Raw genomic sequence first — 19,096 nt, 5'->3', positions numbered from 1 at the left:
TTGCAGAGTGGAAGGTTCTCTGTGTAGGAGAAGTTACAAATGCAGCATCAGATTTATTCAAGTCAGAACTATTATGTGTGAATGCTCAGGTGCAACAGTGGCATGATGTGTCCAGGAAAACTTTCTGCAAAAGCATTTCAGCCCCTCCAAACCACTCTACAAAAGTGCTTTTTGCCCCATTTCCTTCAGTTTTATGACTGCACATGTAAAATATCTGCATGATTTCATTGCAAACAGGCAGTGGATTTTCTAAAGTTCTGACCAGGGCTTTTTCAAAAGCAAAATATGTGACTTTTGGTTTAGTGTTGTGTGACGGTAGACAGTGAATTCTGCCCATACGTCTGGCAGAGGGGGGGGATTCCACCCTCCACAATACCTTCAACTCAAATTCTGGGAATTTATCCCAGAAATTTCAGTGGGTTTGGCTCAAAATGTAGCTGCAGGAAGACTGATAGTTTCGAATCAGAACTGATAGTTTCATATCTCTTCCCCTTATTTCCAGTTTGACACAAGCTCACACTCTGATGATTAAGGTTACTTGTTATTGACAGCACGGAGGGTTATCCTTGCTCAGCCTCCTATAACTGGATTGACTTGATGATGTCAGCAATAATGTTCACCTTGCACATTTCCAACATAATCTCCAAGCAAATTTTGATCGTTTCTTTTTTTATTTCTTTGTATGTCAGGAATGTCCAGAGTTATCTTCCCACTGCTGTGAGGGTTCACTGCCTGCTCTGAATTAGACACAGCACACAGGGGAGAAAAAAAATGTTGCCATCCCAACAGCTTGTAGTCAAAATCAGAGAGGAGAAAAAGCAGAGTGATAAAACAAGCAGAAGATGAAAGGTAACTGGGAGGTGATGATGTCAACGTGCAGTGATACTCCACGTGTTTCAAGAGGTTTTTTTAAAATACTCTGGTGGACAGGTAACTGCCCTAAAAAAAAAAAAAAAAGGCATTAAAAGAGCATACCTGCTCTCCACAGACCAAGCCACAGCCACAGGTATCTGTTAAAGTTGCTAATGAAGTGCACCTGGATGAGACACCCAGGAGAAAGATAGAGCAGGCACTTGGCTGGACTCTTCACCCCCAGAGGCCATTGGATTCAGCAGCGTCAGTCCTGGTGAGAGTCTTTATGAAGTGTTTTACCATTTCTGGGGTGCAGAAGGAACAGGCAGTGGGCTGTGCAGCATTGGTCTTGCTATGTAGGGAGGTCAAGCTGGAAATAGTTGGAGGGAATAATCAGGAAATTCCCAGTGCTGGCCTTATTCTGCTTGCTAACACACCATCCAGACCTCTGAGTTTGGAGAGGGAGTGTGTTATAGATGCAACACATTAAACAACTTTAACTCCAGTGAGCAATGGCACTACTATAACACTTGTTTATTAGCAAAATGCATCTGATCTCAAAGGCCTGCATGACAAGTTCATTACATATCAATTTAATTAGCTGATTTACATTTAATTTACATTTCAATTAATGTCTTTAGCAACAAAACGTTGCCTTAATAGGGTAATTGCCTGTTAGGCAATATGTAAAAGAATAAATAGTCACATTCTGAGGAAGAATTCCTATTTTCAATTTTTTATTACCATAAATAACCTAAATAATTATTGCTCTTAAGGGGCCACGTCCCAGTTCCCTTCTGGGCCTAATTATAAAGACTTAGTACCTCATTAAGCAAAATGGTTTCAGAGTCACAGAAAAGCATTACTCTAATCGTGACTCATTAGTTTCAACAAAAGAGGGGAAAACTGCAAAAGTCGGCACATTTCACCACATCATTCTTGCAGTTCATAAGCAGCAGCAGCACATTTGAGAAGTGGCTTCTACAGCTGTGTAGGCATTTCTGTCCTGAAGCCCCGCTTTCAGAGTGGGTTTTGTGTGTAACTTTGGTCATTAAAGGAGTCCTGTCAGGCTGGAGAAGCTGGCACGTGCAGCCCTGGCACAAAGCGAGGAGTTGGAGCAGGTTTTGGTTTTTCTGTTGCCTTAGAGCTTGGTTTGAGGCTGTAAAGTGGGACCTGTCTTCTCCTGCCATATCAGCAGGGCTGCTGTCACCACCAAAATACATCGCAGTGCAGAGAAATGGACGTTGGAGTTTGGTGATGCTATATTAACAGCCCTTCGTGACAGTGTTCCTTCATTGTAACTTGTAGCAAAATTTGAAGGAAAAAGGGACTGATCAAGGCTTTTTGCAGCGAATGATAAATTCCTAATCTGCTAAAAATACACAGATCTTTTATAAAGGAAGTGTTTAACTGATGAGGAAACAACCTTTCCTCACAGTGTTATTTTCCTCATTAACCTTTAAATGATGATTCAGATATAAAAGAAACCCCAACTCAAACACCACGCTATTCTTTCTTATGGTGCAGATTAATCCAATGCTAAAAATAGGATTTCTTGATGGTAGCAGCAGTGTGCAAGAACAGACAAGCTGTACTACCATTTTTGTTTGGTTGGTTTCGTGTGTGTGGTTTGTTTTTGTTTTGCCTTTTTTCTATTTTTTTATTACTGGCTAACTGCTACTGTTCTCCTTTCACAGGCAGTTCAATTGGTAACATAACAATGTTAGGCTATGTTCCATATCCTCACATTGTAAGGAGAGCTCCTGCCCTCGCTGCTCAGCCATCCAGCTCTGATACCTGTTGAAGCTCCAGAGGCAAATCGTCTCAAATTTGTGCACTGGCCAAATTATTGCCTGAGACTGGCAAGTTCAAGTCCTCAGTGCTTTGTTTTTCCTCTAATAGGGTGCCAGATGTATACACCATTAGAAAAGTGAGGGGAAAAAAAATCAGGTTGAAGACTTCTAACACTAAAAGCACCCTTTCACTAGAAGAAGGAAATAGTGCTTTCCCTGGAGGGGAGGAGAGAAGAGGAGAGAGAAGCTTCCATTTCCCCCAAAAATTACCATAAGAAATTAATTGCTTAGGCTCAGATTATCTCCTGGTATTCAGCACTTTGTTTTTGCTCCCACACTTGCTTGATCTGGAATTCTCTTCTGTGCTGCTAACTCAATTTTTTGCTTTTTAAAGCTCCTTTAAAACCTTTCCTACTTCCCTGTATCAGTGATTAACACTAATCCACTCTCCCCTTTCTTTTCATATGGCTTCTTACACTCACCCCTTGCTACAGACTGCAAGAATTCTAATTGGTGTCTGCTCTTCTTTTTGGGTTTCCATTTTTCCTTTCTTCCTGCTCCATTTTCTCTCTGTTGCTGTATGCCATCCTGTTATGCTCCCTAGCCCAGATCTGCCTAGTGCTCTAAAGGATTTGATGATTTTCTTTAGGATGGACTCTAATAATAGCCGCAATCCTTCCCCTTTACAAATCTTCCTCACAAAGGAAAAAAATGTTCTGCCATCCGGAGTGAATTCCATTGAAAACCGAAAGTTCTTGTTTAAGAAAATAATAATAATAATCTTCTTGACATATTTGAGAAATCTTAAAGGAGTAATGTTATAATTTATGAGGAATTTTACATCAGATCTCAGAGCGCCCTATTAAATGAATAACTCCAACAGTTGTTTGAAGAGTGTGTTTTGCTTTTCTTCTGTAATAGAACGCCACACTAAAATTTATACCAGGAAAACAAGCCAGCCAGAAAGTCCTCGAGGTTCTCTAGTGACTTTGCTGTCAATCAAATTAACATGGAAGAACCTCAAACACTGCTACTTTAATGGGCAGAGGGACAAATCTCCTGCCACACTGCAGAAAGGCTTTTCAAAAAAAAAAAAAAAAAAGTGACTAGATGCCATCCGAGCTGGATGAGGCTAACAGAAGCCTGAGCCTGGGACTGCAATGGGATGTGATGGATTTGGATCGTTAACTGCCATTTCAGATGGCCTGTGCCCCAAACTGCAATTTCTCAGCCTGCTCTTCAGCTGCTGTCCCAGTCTAGCTGCCCACAGAAAGCCCTTTTCCCTGTTTTACAGTGTTTCTCGCAACCGATTCTTTGGTGCCAAACTCTCTGTCTGTAGCAGAAAGAGTAGGGACTCCTCTGCCGGGAATGGATATCTCCTGTGAGCACGGTGTAGAAGTCATGTGCTGCAGTGCACACTGCAGAGCAAACTGGTCAGAGCCCTCTCTGTGGCTCTGCCCAGTAAGCAGTGCTTTAGTTTTTAATATGCTCATGAGTCACAACATTCACAGACAGAATGTAATGTCAGGCCATTACTGCAACCTCCTGGATATCACAGACAACAGTAATTAAATTCTGTTGTCATATCTTTTTTTGTTTAGCAGGTTGGGTTTTTTTGTTGTTGTTCTGACAAAACCATGCCTTCCTTCTGGTTCTCATTTTCTTTTGGAATTGTCGAAGGTGGAGATTTCACTTTCCCTTTGAGAGCTGATTCCAGTGGTTACTCAATTCATGTATTAAAATACAATGCCTAATTTATGATTCAAATTCTTCTGCCTTCAGCTTCTAGCAACTGCTTCTTGTATGCTCTTCCCAGTTATGTTACCTAACAGTTTTGTATCTTGCATTTTTTCAACACAGAGGTACATAATGGCTGTAAATGATGCCCAGTTTTTGGTTTCCTGCCTAGAGCCACTGAGCTATCAGTGCTGCAGCTAGAGCCATCAGTGCCAGCATTCTGCCTTCACTGTGGCACAGGGGCACCACGTTGGACGCTGCCCCACCAGCTGCTCCACATTCCTACAGGGCCACAATTGCATCTCTGAGATGGTAGAAGGACTGGCAAGAAGGGCTGGAAGATGCTGCTTCCTCCACAACCATTGTCCTGTGCTGTTCTGCCAACCTGACAGTGCTCTTTTCTTTGCTTTTTAAATACAAAGCCATAAATGCATGAGGAATAAAATGCTCTAATTTATTCTACAAAAGTCTTCATCAAGTGAGAGACAGGACTCTGGGAAAAGATTAAGAGCTTACATTTTTCATTTGACTTATTTCGCATAAAATTTCATAGAGGATAAAATGATGGGAGGCAAAGAAGCAATGATATTTCTGTTTTATCTCTGTCTAAGGACCATAAATCTTTCTGAAGTATCATTAATTATAGCAGCGCAATTCACAACGCTATTGTTAAGGGTCTATCAGCAGTCCCATTATAAACCCCCTATTTTCAGGGGTTTATAACTTGGTTAGAATAATTTTGTTTCAGGCAAAAAACTTTGCTGGGGCAACGCCTCCATCTAAGATAATTTTAAAAAAATAATTAAAACACAAAGGAAAGTATTACCTCTTTTGAATTGATTAATGGAGAGCCCAGGAACTTTCTAGGGGTATAAATCTAATACTGTATTGGCTGATTGTATCTGTACCATTTGTGAATTCATAAAACTGAATGCATTGAAGTTATCTCTTACATGAATTTAGATCGTTCCTTTACAAGGAAAGTTTTCAATTACCATGGCTGAATTCAAGATCTGGAATATTCCTCTAGTGGCTGTAATCAAATCAGATTTGATTTCTTCCTTAGCTGGAGCCAGTCAAGAAAGAATTTAGCAGACCTGAAAAACAGCTTACATGCTAAGAATATTTCAATGTCTTTGGGTAGCTTGCCTTATTTATTTTTTTTTCTCTACTGCAGGCATGACTTACATCAAGAATCAGTGAAGGTCAATGGCCACAGCCAAGAAAGTGAGTTTTGGCTTAGCAGCAATGCAGAAGATTCACTACACAATGGCTGAGCCACAGTGCAGTGTGCTGATAGGTGCTCAGTTTCTCCAGATGCATGGTGAAAAATGCTCTTCAGTAGACATGAGTGAGACTGGGAGGGCACAGGAAAGAAAGGTCATGGCTTCCCCAAAAGAACAAAATGATCAGGCAGCCTTTTGCTCATAGTAACTTGCAGGTTCATCGAGGAAGCCTGAGAGCTCTGCTCAATCGAGTCCTTGCAGGATAGGAAAGAGCAAGATGGACGTAATACACCAAACCATGATGGGATCGACAAAGCCATTGTGGTCTTTTTCTAAAGCAATGGATATTAGTGAATGCTAACTTCTGAGCAACTTCTTTCCTGCTTCAAAGTAGAAAGATTAGATGAAAATGTATTTTGTGAAGAGTGTGCTGACACCCTCAGGTAATCTTCATCCTCTGTCCTCATCAATAATCTAACAGTCTACCTTCCCTGTTACATTACTGTCTGCAGTAATGCAATTCACTTTGCTCCCCTTAGATCCTATTAGAATCTCTCACATTACAACATTCTTCCAGCTCTGCTCTGTAGTGCACTGGGATTGTTTAGCCTTAACTTTTTCTGGATGTTTTCCTCGACTACAATTCTTTGCACAGGAACAGACTTTTGTGAATTGCACATTTAACCTAGCAGTGAGTGAGAAGATCAAAAAAAGCAATGCACATGGGTATTATCCTACAGGGTCTCTAAAGCATTCTGATTCTCCTTTGAACACTAGTGAATGTAGCTTGTTATAATGAGTTCCACTATCTAAAGTACTTTCTTCTATCAGTTTTGATTGTGTTGTCTTTTAATTTCATTGTCTGTGTCCTTTGAAAGGATAAATAGGCATGGGTAAATAGAAAAACACATTTCTACAAATTACACAATCCCTTATGTACCTTTTTTTGTATTACATCTTACTTTTCTGCTCTCCAAAGTAAAGCAGTCTTAATGTTTTGTTTGTTTGCTTTTTCTAATATGGAAATCTTTCCATATCTCATAATTTGTTGCTGTTATTTGAGCAGATGTCTTCCTGGAATTCTCCACAGTTATTTATGACAAGACAATCACACTCAGTGATGTTATCTAAAATAGACGCACTTCATATACGTAGGCTGAGGTCTTTTTTGGCTGCTCCTACAACATTAAGATCTTAAAGTAGGCAGAAATGGCTTTCTGACAACACTCTTACAAGAACTGCAGTAGAAGGAGGAAAAAATGTGGAAAGCTCCTATATTTCCTTCATTCTTATAGCCGGAATAAATGTGAAATACCACTTTGTACCCAATGTAACTCTTCCTAAGTTTAAGGAGAGAAACATTCATGCCTTCTTAACCAGAAGCGAATCTCTGACACACTCAGTGACATTAGATTTGCTATCTGATCTCCAGTCTTATCTGATCCATTTCTCTCTAATCCACAGTATTTTTTTAGAGTCTGGACTTTGCAATGTTTATTGTTTGCAGCTGTGATTCTTGTGCATTTCCCACCTCAGCTCTGCTGTAGCATATACCAATACGCTGAAATTCTTGAGGCCTGACCCTGAGAACCATTGCAAAAATAGGGTAGAATTGTTGTAATAATTATCTTAAACCAGTATCTTCAATCTTTTGATAGTATGAGTACTGAGTATTTTGATGAAACTGAAGATATGTGGTAGGGCTTAGAGGACTGGAAAAGGAGATTTTAAATGGAGAAGATTGAAAAAAAACATTAACATAAATGCAAAGCTCTCTTCCAGGCTCTTGTATTACAAGGAACTAAGTAGAAGTAGTATTACAAGATTTACTTTTGTAAAAGCAAAGGAATTCACTCATTTTCACAGCAGGGAGACTTTACAGCAGTAAAAACCTCAGGTCTGTTAAAGTAGCATGCCCTTTGTGATTTTGCTTATTAGCAAATTGATTTGTGCTGAAAGAAAGAATTTCCTTGAATCACTGTTCCTGCAGTGCAAATATTTGAGTAAACTATGCATTTCATCATGACCACAAGATGGAGATGGATCTTGTAGTGTTGCAGAAAGGGCAGGAAAAACACTGCAGCAGCATCCTTCCCTTCCAAGGTCCAGCATGGTGAGATGCAGAATGTCTGCAGATCTGAGGAATGGAGAAGCATCTCTGTGCTCACTGAGTAACCCTCCAGCCTTCCCGAGGTTTTTCTTGGTTTACCAGAGAGAAAGACTGAAACTTACTTTCTGCCTTGCCTTGTGCTCCTTTTCCCAGGGTTATAAAGCATTTCTGTTCCAGGTCACTGCACATAGATGTTGAATTTTCATCACAGACATGATGCCATTTTTTACTTCAGCATTTATCTGTCTTCTAGTCTTATATGGCCACACTTATAAAATCTCATACCTCACAATCTTTAACACATTATTTATCCCTCCAAAAAGTGTGTGTATTGGTGATGTACTGGCACAAACTGCCCAGGGAGGTGGTGGAGTCACGTCCCTGAAGGTGTCCAAGAACTGTGGAGACATGGACTGAGGGACATAGTTAGTGGACATGGTGGGGATGGACTGGGGTTGAACTGGATGATCTTAGAGGTCTTTTCAACCTTCATGTTTCTATAATTCTATATGAAAGGCATCTGAAAATATGTAGTAAACCGTTTTGACATATGAAGCTATGGACCTTTGAGAATTTCCTTCTTATTAATTGTGGAAAGCCATTCATAAGCTTGAGACTGATAATGCATGTAAAATATTCTTATCCAAATGTAAACCCCTCTTTGATGTAGGTATTAGAGGTGTGCAAGTCTCAAACGAGGTTGTTTTTCTTCCAGTCCCCAATAGCAGAATCCTGCCTTTGCTTGAACAAAAACCACAAACCAAAAAAGGCTCACAGCTATTATAGTAATCGACAAAATAGACAGAAAGCCCACATTTCCAGTTTTATTGTAACAGACTGAAATCTAGGAATATATCTCTAGGAATAACTGAAACCACTGTTGACTGTTCTGATGTCTTTAATATATGCATATAGTATTAATTAAAAACCAAAACACACTAAGAATGGTGATTCTTTCCCAATCACATAGTGCTTGTATGGGAACTGTTGAGTCACAGCCTGAGCTGCTGATTGAGCATCTGGGGAAAGGACCGGGTCAGCCCTGGAAACACAGGTGAAGGCAATCCAGCTGTGTGACCAGAAGACGTGGAACCTGGCTGCATCTCTCCTAGACCTCATTTAAGGGCTGACTGTGATGGGGGAATGATCTCTTTTTGGAGATCGCTCCTTGTTGAAGCTTTCCCCTGTGGACCTGGAATCTTCTGATATGGGTGAGCAATTTTCTTCCCTTCCCTTGTAGCACCCTGCTGGTCCTTCCTTCCTCACACCTTTGTTGTAAGGCCTTTCCTGTTGCACTAATCTGTCCAGCTGCTACAGCGCTAATAGCCAGTCTGTGAAAATGTGGAATTAAAACACTTGTGGGATACATTTGTGCCACTGCCCTCTTTTGGAAGCAGTTATTGGCACGCTGAGCTGCCTCTACTCTCTTTAGCTGCTTTCATGAATTTGGAAATATGTGAAGGCTTGAACTCCTCCCAGTCTGAGACTGCAGATAGAAGTCACTGTGTTGGTGCAATACATGACAACGGGCACACTGAGACAGCTGCTCAGTAAGTCCAGGGGGCCAAAACCGGGATGTCAGGGAAACCCGAGGACGCACCCAAAATTAACAAGAGGGGAAAAAAAAGAGGAAAAAATAAACAAAAATGAAGGGAGGCGCAAGGCCCAGCGGGAAGGGGATGAGGAGCGGGGCATTGTGGGAGTGACGTCACTGCGCACCGCCCCGAAGGCTACTCCCTCAGCACCCGGGCCCTGTCCGCAGGCGTTGTGCGCATGCGCAGAGAAAGGCGGAAGCGTGGTGGTTGCCGTGACAACGGCGTCCGGCCCGCGGCTCGGGATCGGGTCGGAAGCCGTCACCCCCGGCCCGGCCTGGCCGCTCCATGCCGCGAAAGGTGCTGCGCTGCGTCCTGCAGCTGGAGATCCGCTCGGTGAGTGCCCGGGCCGCGACTCCTCCGGCCTGCCCGCGCAGGAAAGCCACTCTTGTTCCTTCCGGAAGGAGTTTGCATTGATCAGGGTTAGAATTGAGTTTGGCATTGCAAATAGGGTCTCACAGTTACCGTAGGTGATGTCAGGGGGGAGAGGAAGGAAGAAAAAAAAAAAAAAAAAAGCAGCCCGCAATTCATCCTTTGTATCTTAACGTTAGTCCCTTCACAGCTGCACTGCAGCCAGGCTGTTGTTTAACACAGAGATCCTCTAGTAAAACCAGAGTATTATACACAGTAGGTCTGTGGGTCTGTCTCAGTTCTTATTGCTGTTTTTTCTGTGTCTTTCTCATGACCTGTGATTTCTGAATTTTTATTGAGGATTTTCAAGAGTGTTCCTTGACTTCTTGTGCCGGAATCAATAAAATTGTTTAAAGATATGGATTCCATCATATATAGATGAGCATTTTTAATAGCAACCCTTAATTGATGCTCTCATTTTGCTGATGCTGTCCTTTGGCCAGTTCTATATTACCGTAGAACTTTCTTGCTAACTTCCTTCTTTGCATCATAGGTAGCAATATCTGTCGTGGCAGCATGTGACATTATTGATGCCCAGATAAAGCTAGATATCCTTTGCCCAGAGAACATTGAGTTTTGCTTGCCTGATCTTCTTTTTATTAAACACATGCTACTGGGCTTTTTTCCTTCTCGTACTTGCCTCCATAGACTTTTTATTTCATATTTAATATTCTAGTTGATGAAGTGTAGTTGCTCAGGTCTCTTTTTCTGCCTCAGAACCGCCTCACAGTTGTTATTTTTCAGTCAGGCAGTGTTGCCCTTCTTTTCTCAATTTCTGGTTCTTTTTCAACGCTCTGCATGTTTCTGAAGCCTCGTGGAAACCTGTTGACCTGTGTCAGAAATTCTGTCATATTTGATTTTTCTCTTGCTTTAGGATACGTGTTCCAGTTTGGTTTTGTTCCTTTTGACTTAATCTAAGTTCCAAGGCCTTTTCCTATCTGGAATGCATGAGTCCTTTGGTTTATTTCATAGGCAGTCTTCTTCATTTCTGAAAGGCTGCTCTTCTAAAATTGAAAACCTTAGTTTAAGACCATATTTGGTTTACCCTGCCATTAGTTTAAATTGAATAATTCATGATTGCTCAGACTGAGCTTTCACTGTTATTTGTTTTCTGAGACTAATTTTGGTTCCTACCTCTGCTGCTGGCATTTGGATTGCTCATGTAGCAGCAGAATGAAATTCACATTATTCTTCATGTCACCACTACTTGGAGAATTCACAAACGTGGCAGTGAAGTATGTAAAGCTTTAAGCACCAAGATGAATTAATAGCATTGTGGATTACTGTCAGGTAAGAAGACTAAAATGTCATCTCTTTATATTGAGAAGATTATTTTTGTAACTCTGAGTCCAAAGGGCTATTCTTTATGTAAGCTTGCACTCCACAGGAGTTAATGCTGTCCATTGCCCTTCGTGCAGTACACTTTCTGTTTGGTAGCGATGGGCTACTAAAGGGATTTTTTTTGAGGGCCAGCCTTTCTCATTGGTTGTGTATACATGGTATAATTTGAGTATTGAGTACAGAAGGGGGAAAAGAAAATAAATACTATATCAGGTGTTGGAACAGTAGAATTCAGTTCCTTCCCATGAGGTGAATTCAGTGATTTCATTATGGCAGTTTGTGGTGTCCCAACACTAAGGATGGCACGTTTTCATGCTTCTGGAACTGCGCATGGTAACAGCTGTTTCTCTTCAATAGCCCCCCTGGTTGGTTGTAAGAACAGTAAATTGTTAGAAAATTGTTATACTTTCACCATTTTTAAAATGGTCCCTCATCCTGCCTGAAAGGTTTGCGATCAGTTAAGGACTTCAGTTTGTCTCTTCAGTGTTCTGCAGCTCTGTGCAGCGTATATTACCTAACACACTTAATGAACTGTGGATATACATGTACATTTGTTTTTTGTTTTTTTGGGGGGGCTAATTTGAAGTTAAGTGAACATGTAGACTTGGTGTTCCAGCCCAGACAATGAATTGTGCTTCTACAACATTGTAGATAAGCAGCACACTGCACGTGCTGATCTGTACAATCTTACTTCTAATAGGTTGACCAGAATACATCTCTCCTAACTGTTGCTTGCAGTTTTGCTATGCCTGATGTGTTCAAATGTTTCTCTTTTCTTCCAGTTGCCTTCTGCAGGGTGCAAAGCCCTGGTTAAGAAGAATCATAAATTTAAAAGGAGAAGTCCCAGCCAAGCTAATAGGAGTTTTAGTGTGGTCTGGGGGGAATCTTTCCTTTCTGGATGAAATCTCTCTGTTTTACTCACTCCTCTTAGCACTTGCAGCCACTATCATGAAGCTGTTTAATGATTGGTAGTCTATTTCAGTCAGAATATCCATTATTCTGGTACTCTTTTGCAGTTTTGAAGTCCTAACTTGCATGGAGAGGAAACTTTCTTTTGTTGTTTTCTAGCGTACTTATGAGTAGAAACATCTTAATTTTTTTAAGCTTAGACTGTAGCTATAGTTAATCTCTAACACATTGGTTTCTGTTATTTTCTTTCACTTGAGGCTGTTGTTCTGCTGTTTATTTAATTTTGTTTTAGCTTCAGCAAGAATTTCTCAAGTAAAATGTTCATTTGGGAGTAAGGGACTGTAAGCAAAGCACTTATTTCAATTCCTGTCACTGTGCTCCTTTGTCTTTGTACCTTGCAATTGAAAGTCTGAACGCTTTCTGCAGCAACCTTATGTTAGAAGAGACAACCTCATATTTATTATACTGCTATAAAAAGTGAGCAGTAGAAATGAAGTGAAAGGTGACAGTTATCTGGATGGGTAATAGAGTAAAACCATGTGGCTTGGAGAAAATAGCTAACAGTGATTTGTGTACATTGTTGCAATCGAAACACAGTTAAGAATATGTGATGTTCATCAGAGCTTTGAAAGCTTACTAACTTCTCACTCGATGAGTAAGAATTGGCCAGAGGAAGTTGAGAGATTTGTGGCAGTATCTGGAGCCCAATGGGAGGTCTTTACTGTCTTGAATATGCTCCTGAGTGGCCAAAATTCTCCTATAACAACTTGTGCGATATTCCTCCCATAGGAGCAAAACATTTACTTTTTCCTCATTTGCACATTAAAATGTAATGTTAATTCAATTGTGATATTTGCAAATAAGCTTTTCTGTTTTGGTGACTGAACAGAGTATGGGAATTGAAGCATATACATCTACCAGCTTCATTCACTCATTGTGTAGCCTACATTTGGATATTTTTTTTTGTATCTTTGCATCATGTAAGCTTTGTTCTAGATGTCTATCCTTCTGAACATGATGTGACCCTTAATTAACTTATAGATGCTCTGTGCATTCATTATACAGTTCTAAGATCATGATACCACTTCTAGGTTTGGTTTAAGACAGTGGAACATGTTCCCACTGTAAGTAAACCTGCTCTTGATTATTTTAAGGTGGTGACAAATTTTCCTTGTCATTCTGTACAAATAGAACTCCTTTAGAAAAGAAATGTTTCCACTCTGACTCTCAGCAATCAACCGTTTCAGCTTTGACCATTTCATTTTTATCCTGAAAACAGCCATTACTACTTTAACTGAAGTTCAGTTTGTTTAATGAATGTGTTCCTCTTACAGATAACTTGCCCTGGAGTGCTGTTGAAAGACAAAGAGGAGCTCTATCTCAGTGTCTCTATACTTGGGCAATACAAAAAAACTCGGTGTGTCCCTGCAGCATTTCCACTTTTCTTTCAAGAAAAACTAGTATTTGAAAAGGTAAGATAACGTCAAATGCTGATACATGGCAAATAAAACATATCCCATACACACAAAAGCTCGTCGTAGAACGCTGATGTGCAAGTAATCACACAGAGGTCAGTGCAATATTATATAGCTCCTGCATTTTTTTGGCACAACAGAGGTGTGCAACTGTATTATCCACACAGTGTCTCAAGAAATACACATGCTGAAGATTATATATTTTTTTTAGGTGTTTATTCATTCTTTTAGGAACTGTCCTTTTTCAGTATCTATTTTCTTAGTTTGGAAAAAAACTAAATAATATTGTTTTAAAAATGTAACACAAAAACTATGGGATGTGGGAGAGTCAGCTTAATCAGTGGAAAGATGGGATAGCAGCTGAAACCCTTTTGGTGACATCATTTTCCTTTTGAGATTTATTCATGGTTTGTCACCGGAATTCCCAAGTTAGTATTCTGGCCTTTTAATTTATAGTTGTTTATCACATATTCTGAGTCCCTGCTAGCTTCATTATTAGTACCACAGGGGTAATGAAACACAGAATCATACAGATATGATCTGGTTCCTTGACTACCTGTGAATAATAATACTTTGCCCTTTCTAGTTCTTTTCCTTTAAGCATCCCCCTGCACTTTCAAATCTAGACTGAGTAAACATCAGTGATACTCTTGTTATGTAGGTAATGTAAAAACAGTGATATTTTTACCAACCACTGAAGAATGGAAAAAATAAAAAAGAACACAGTATTTAATTAAAGGCAAACATCCCACAGTCTATTTAAGGGGAATGTACTGAATGCTGGTTTTGTTCTAATTTAGGGGAATTCCAGAACACTGGAATTTACTTGCTTAGAAAAAAGCTTAAAGAGAAAGCTGAAGTAGTAACTATTTTCTTACAAATTGCTGTTGAATGGATCTAAGCACTTGTGGTGAACAGTGCTTTGGTATTTTCAATCAGCAAAGTGATTTATACCACTCCACACTTTGTGCAGAATTACAGGGAAGTCCATTATGTGCTTAATATCCATTGGAATGTTTTTGCAGGAATTCCTGCCCAGTTCCTTGCCATCTATTGCCATGGGATAAAAATAAAAAATAAAAATTGAACAGTACTCTGTACATGAATAAGTTAAGCTTAAAGTGTAACTAACATTAAAGAACATATTCTTCATCTATCAGACATCTGGTGTATTCTGTAATTTATCTCTCTGTCCTAAAATTTTCTCAGACAATACTTTCTTCTGTGTCTTTGGCTCTTCACAATAGCTCCTAATTTAAATTAGGGCAGGTAATCCTAAAATGGCTAGAAAGCAACCGACAAGAACTGCTGGCTTTCAGTGAATATGATCGTGTGTCAAATGATAATTCCAGCTTCCTTTCTTTTTTTCCAAGAGGGATAGAACTCCTGACAACCATCTGAAGCAAGGAAGAATATTGATTTTTTTAGGTTTTTTTCCTTCTTCCCTCAGAGATATGAGATGACTTTGTCTATGCCATTATTTTTTTTAAATATTTGTTTACTTTCCAGACATTTGCTAATATAGTTGATCCTGGAGACCTTGTGGAGTTGCTAGAAGGTAGGTTCTGCTTTTTATGCGTATTGTGTTGTGTGCATTAATGTTATATGCATATAGGCTTTAAAGATGTTTTGGAGATTTCAATAATGTTACAATTATTTTTTTTCTATCTGGAGCCTGTCCTCTGAAAAGTTAGTGGATAACAAATGTGCATTACATACTAAATAAGTTAGGACTTTAGCATAGGTTTGTTATCAGTACAGGCATAAGTTTCTTGCTGTCTTTGGGATAGTACCAACTTCTCCAAAATGCTGTTAACTAAGAAAATGCCTCTAGAATGTATGCTGTATGCTTTAGAATGCAAAACATCCTAATTAGCAGGACATCCAACTGCTTATCCAGAGAGAGAATAGTTTCCTCTGTCTGACTGCTTATTTGATTAATTTCAAGTGAAACTTCTTAATTTCACACAAAACGTCTGTATGTGTGGATGTACATAGTTAAGAAAATGATATGTGCCTACAGTAAGCAGTCTTACCACATCTGGAGCACAATGACTTTTAGTGAGGCAGCACCAGCCCTGCGTGCGAACTGCAGGAGCATGCTCCCTAATGCAGGGAGGTATCTGGAAAAGTGGTTAAGCTTGCATAATCTTCTTTACAAGATGTTTCCAAAGACAAACTTATAAACAGCTGGAACTTAACAAATTCTTAGTGGAAGGGTTGCCTTTTGTATACTGCTAATGCCATTGTGTTCATCTGTAGTTGTTCTTTTCCCCAGGATTAGGCAAGCTTTTATTTGCCCTTATTGTTGGTGTCACTGTGTACAGCACTATCAATCAGCGCGCATTTATTTCTTTAAGTAACATCTCATTTTAGTTTTTTTAACTTACAAAGAAACTTTTCTTCCTTTCTAGTTGACACAGCAGTACTTGAACTAATACAGCTCGTTCCTCCAGGTATTGTATCAGTCTCTTCATAAATTATGCAGTTTAATAGGTGAATTTCCATGAGGACATTGCCCATTACAGCACAATCACTTTTTCCAACACAAAAACAAAATAGGAAGCATTTCAACAAATAGTTCTCTGAATATAAAATGTTAATAGATCAGGAGGATCTCATTCTTGAAATAGAATAGCAACTGAATATCAAAACTTACCGTGTCAGAAAGTGATAAGATTTAAAAAAATAAAAAGTAATTAAAAAAACCCTGAAATCATCCAGCACATCACTTGTTAACTGCATCACAATTCACTTGCAGAGTGTCTGTCTGTGAAATTCAGAGTGTATCATCTTGTTCTCAGACTGGCACTTCTATTTTTTTTCCCTTCTGTTTTAATGGTGACCACTGGGAAAACTCTTATCTTCACTATAAGTATTACAGATCGCTTGGGATAGGTGACAATAATAAATAGCAATTTGTCATACTTTTGTTATTGGTTTGTGTGATTATAAAAATCTATTTTAATGAAATTCAAGTGTTCCCATGAATAATGTAAGTCTGTACTTTATTGGAAATAAAGTCAAGTTTGAAAGAGAACTCGTTTGGAAACTAGTATTCAAAGCACTCTCTGTTGCTCGCCTTTAGTTGTTTCAAAGAAACAATTGATTCCCCCAAGTGATTCACTGGACTTATTTATCCAAGAAAATGTACTGAGTGTGGACTTTTATTTTTGGGGGTGGGGCGGGGAAGATTCTGACTTCAGTAATTTCAGGGCTCAGAGGTACCTGTGGTACATCCCAGAGGAAGCTGACAAAATAACTGTAATAGCACAACTTAAACTTTATTTTTTTAATAGAAACATGCTTTCATGGGTTACCCCTAAAGAAAATATTTTAAAAGAAAGTAGCAGACCACAGTACTTGAAGAATCGTACTAATTTTGATGTTGCTTGCGTTTCTTTCTGATAACAATTTGCTATTTACGAAGCATCCGTGTTCTGTGTTATAAGACAGTTTTTCATGATGTATTGGCTAAAAACTGCTGGTTTCTTCTGTGTCATGGGAAGTAAAGAAGGAGGAAGCTACGGAAGGGATTACCTTGAGGAAATTCCTGTGGCTCCTAATGAAGATTGCCTCAGCTATTCTCTGCATACTTCTTAAATAAGCAAACCATGCTTTTAGGCCAGTGTCTGAATATTTCTGCTGCTTGATGATGTTATTCCCTACTGTGATACGAGTTATAGAGCCTTGCTGATAATTCAAATTCCTAATTACGGTGTGTGTTTTCTTTTTAGTTGGAGAAATTCTTGCTACTTATGAAGAAAATACAAGAGATTTCCTGTTCCCTGACCCTAAGCTTACCTGTCGGCAGCACGGTGCAGATCGTGAGATTTTAATGAAGAGATCTTCTTATTTTACTGTGAGTGAATGTCTTTAGGTTGTGTTTAAGGTGTAATGTGTTTCAGTGAACACATCAATGAAGTAGTTCATTTTGAACTACTTCAAAAGGAAAAGTGATTTATTCTGACAGATTTTGCCAGTTCAGGTGTTGAATGTACAAATTCACAGTTGCACCTTCAGTGAAGGTATTTCTGTGTTTGGGTTTTTTTTTTTTTTTTGAAAATGCTTCATTAAAGTGCTTAATGTGAAGAAGTTAATTTCCATGCCATGTGGTTTGCATGTGATTCTACGACGTCTCTATTTCAATTTAATCCATGATGCAGATGGTAGTTCAAGAGGGAGATTTTGTGTCAAATTCACAATTCTCAACAAAAAAACCGTGTAACCCACTTCTCTAATTTCCCTTTTTAGCGTTTTGTTTTCATTTATTGTAGTGCTCAAGACTGACAGTCACTACAGATGTGTACAATTCTATGGCATCTGTTCTGTGGGCCTCTCTGAGGTCCAAAGTCACCACCAAAAACAGTGACTGAAATTTAGCTTAGTGCTATGTGATTGCTTTTCAGTTACAAAGCCTGTTCTTAAAGATCTGTTCAGCCTATTCGTGCTCTCTTAATAACTGCCTTTTCTACAATTTTATAAAAACTATGATAAATGACAACTAATTGGCAGAATAAGTGCAATGGATTAATGTTAATTTTTTGGAGATATGGGCTCGAGTACACATTGAGTAGAAATGAATTCATCTCACTACCCTATCAGAGAGTTTAGGACTGTTGGATCTTCGATGTCAGTGGAATACCTCAGAAAGGCACTTTGAGGATGTTGCTATTGGCATAGGGAATGTGTTTTGGAATTTAAGTTGTACTAGTGAAGTGACAGAACGTTTGAATTAGGACTCAGTTGCCCTATCTGTTGTGATTGGATTAAAAAACACTTTGTTGGGGTGGGTGGAAGGCTGATTAAAGGTCACTGGTATCATTTAGCTGGTATAATCTTTCCCCTGCAAGGGCAACCTGGAAATTGCCCTGTCACTTGCAATTAGAAGTGCTAATTTGGTGTCTAATGCTGTGCTACATTTCAGTGAATTAAAGCTGTGATTTTGTGATACAAAGTGTACTGTTCTGCAGCAGCTTAAACTGTCCCTAAACTGTAAAGAAAAAGACATTTTTTTGTCATGGCATCTCTTTGATATATCAAACTTGTCCTATGAATATTTTCAGTGGCTAAAGGGAGGGAGGGAGCCACAACAGTCTCCATTTATAAAGCTTTTAAGTTGCTGTAGTTTTGTATCCAGCCTTCAGTTACAATACTGCATCCTGGCATCCTGCTGTTCGTTCTTTTCCCATCACTTCATCATTTTCTCTGAGTGCAAACACACTATGCACTAGATCAGGGAACTAACTATTTAAAAATACGTTCATCAGCAAAACCATGCTACAAAAACAACCTTAAATACAGAGTTCTCAATACAGCCACAAATACAGTTGTTCTGGTGTTGTGAATCACTGAGGGAAATACGTAGAGAAGTTTGTGCATTGTTTTTGTTTGCTGGATTAAGTTATTTAATAGAAAAAAAATTATTCTCTAGCAAAATAAGGTGTCATAGGTTGTGAGCTGTGAGCAGATGGGCTCAGAGTCATTTGAATGTGTAACTGAATGATGACACTGTGGTAGCTTTTAAATGTTGACTGATGATAGACAGAAATGTCCTTCCTTGTCCTCAGGAGCAGTGTAAATGAAATACGTCTCTGCCCTGAAATGAGGGCTGCAGAAGCATCAGTTATACTCTATTGCATCTCCATCA

At 39.2% G+C, this 19,096-nt stretch overlaps 1 protein-coding gene across 2 annotated transcripts in view; it reads left to right on the top strand.

Annotated features, from left to right (window-relative positions):
• Positions 1-9,550: 9,550 nt before the first annotated feature.
• The window catches only part of SPATA6 (spermatogenesis associated 6), a 39,974-nt gene continuing 30,428 nt past the window's right edge, over positions 9,551-19,096 (top strand). Inside the window, exons 1-5 of one of the 2 annotated variants that reach the window (XM_042874076.1) lie at positions 9,551-9,646; positions 13,306-13,443; positions 14,956-15,004; positions 15,861-15,902; positions 17,184-17,308. In XM_042874076.1, the coding sequence (XP_042730010.1) occupies positions 9,599-9,646; positions 13,306-13,443; positions 14,956-15,004; positions 15,861-15,902; positions 17,184-17,308 (402 nt within the window). In that variant the 5' untranslated portion in view covers positions 9,551-9,598. The remainder of the gene's footprint in view (positions 9,647-13,305; positions 13,444-14,955; positions 15,005-15,860; positions 15,903-17,183; positions 17,309-19,096) is intronic. The other variant, XM_042874077.1, reaches the window with a different exon arrangement.

The sequence above is a fragment of the Lagopus leucura genome, unplaced genomic scaffold (genome assembly GCF_019238085.1).
Source record: "Lagopus leucura isolate 7727_CA_CO unplaced genomic scaffold, USGS_WTPT01 Super-Scaffold_100009, whole genome shotgun sequence".
Classification (NCBI taxonomy): Eukaryota; Metazoa; Chordata; class Aves; order Galliformes; family Phasianidae; genus Lagopus; species Lagopus leucura.
Note: the sequence above shows the minus strand (reverse complement) of the source record. Positions and strands in the feature narration are given on the sequence as shown.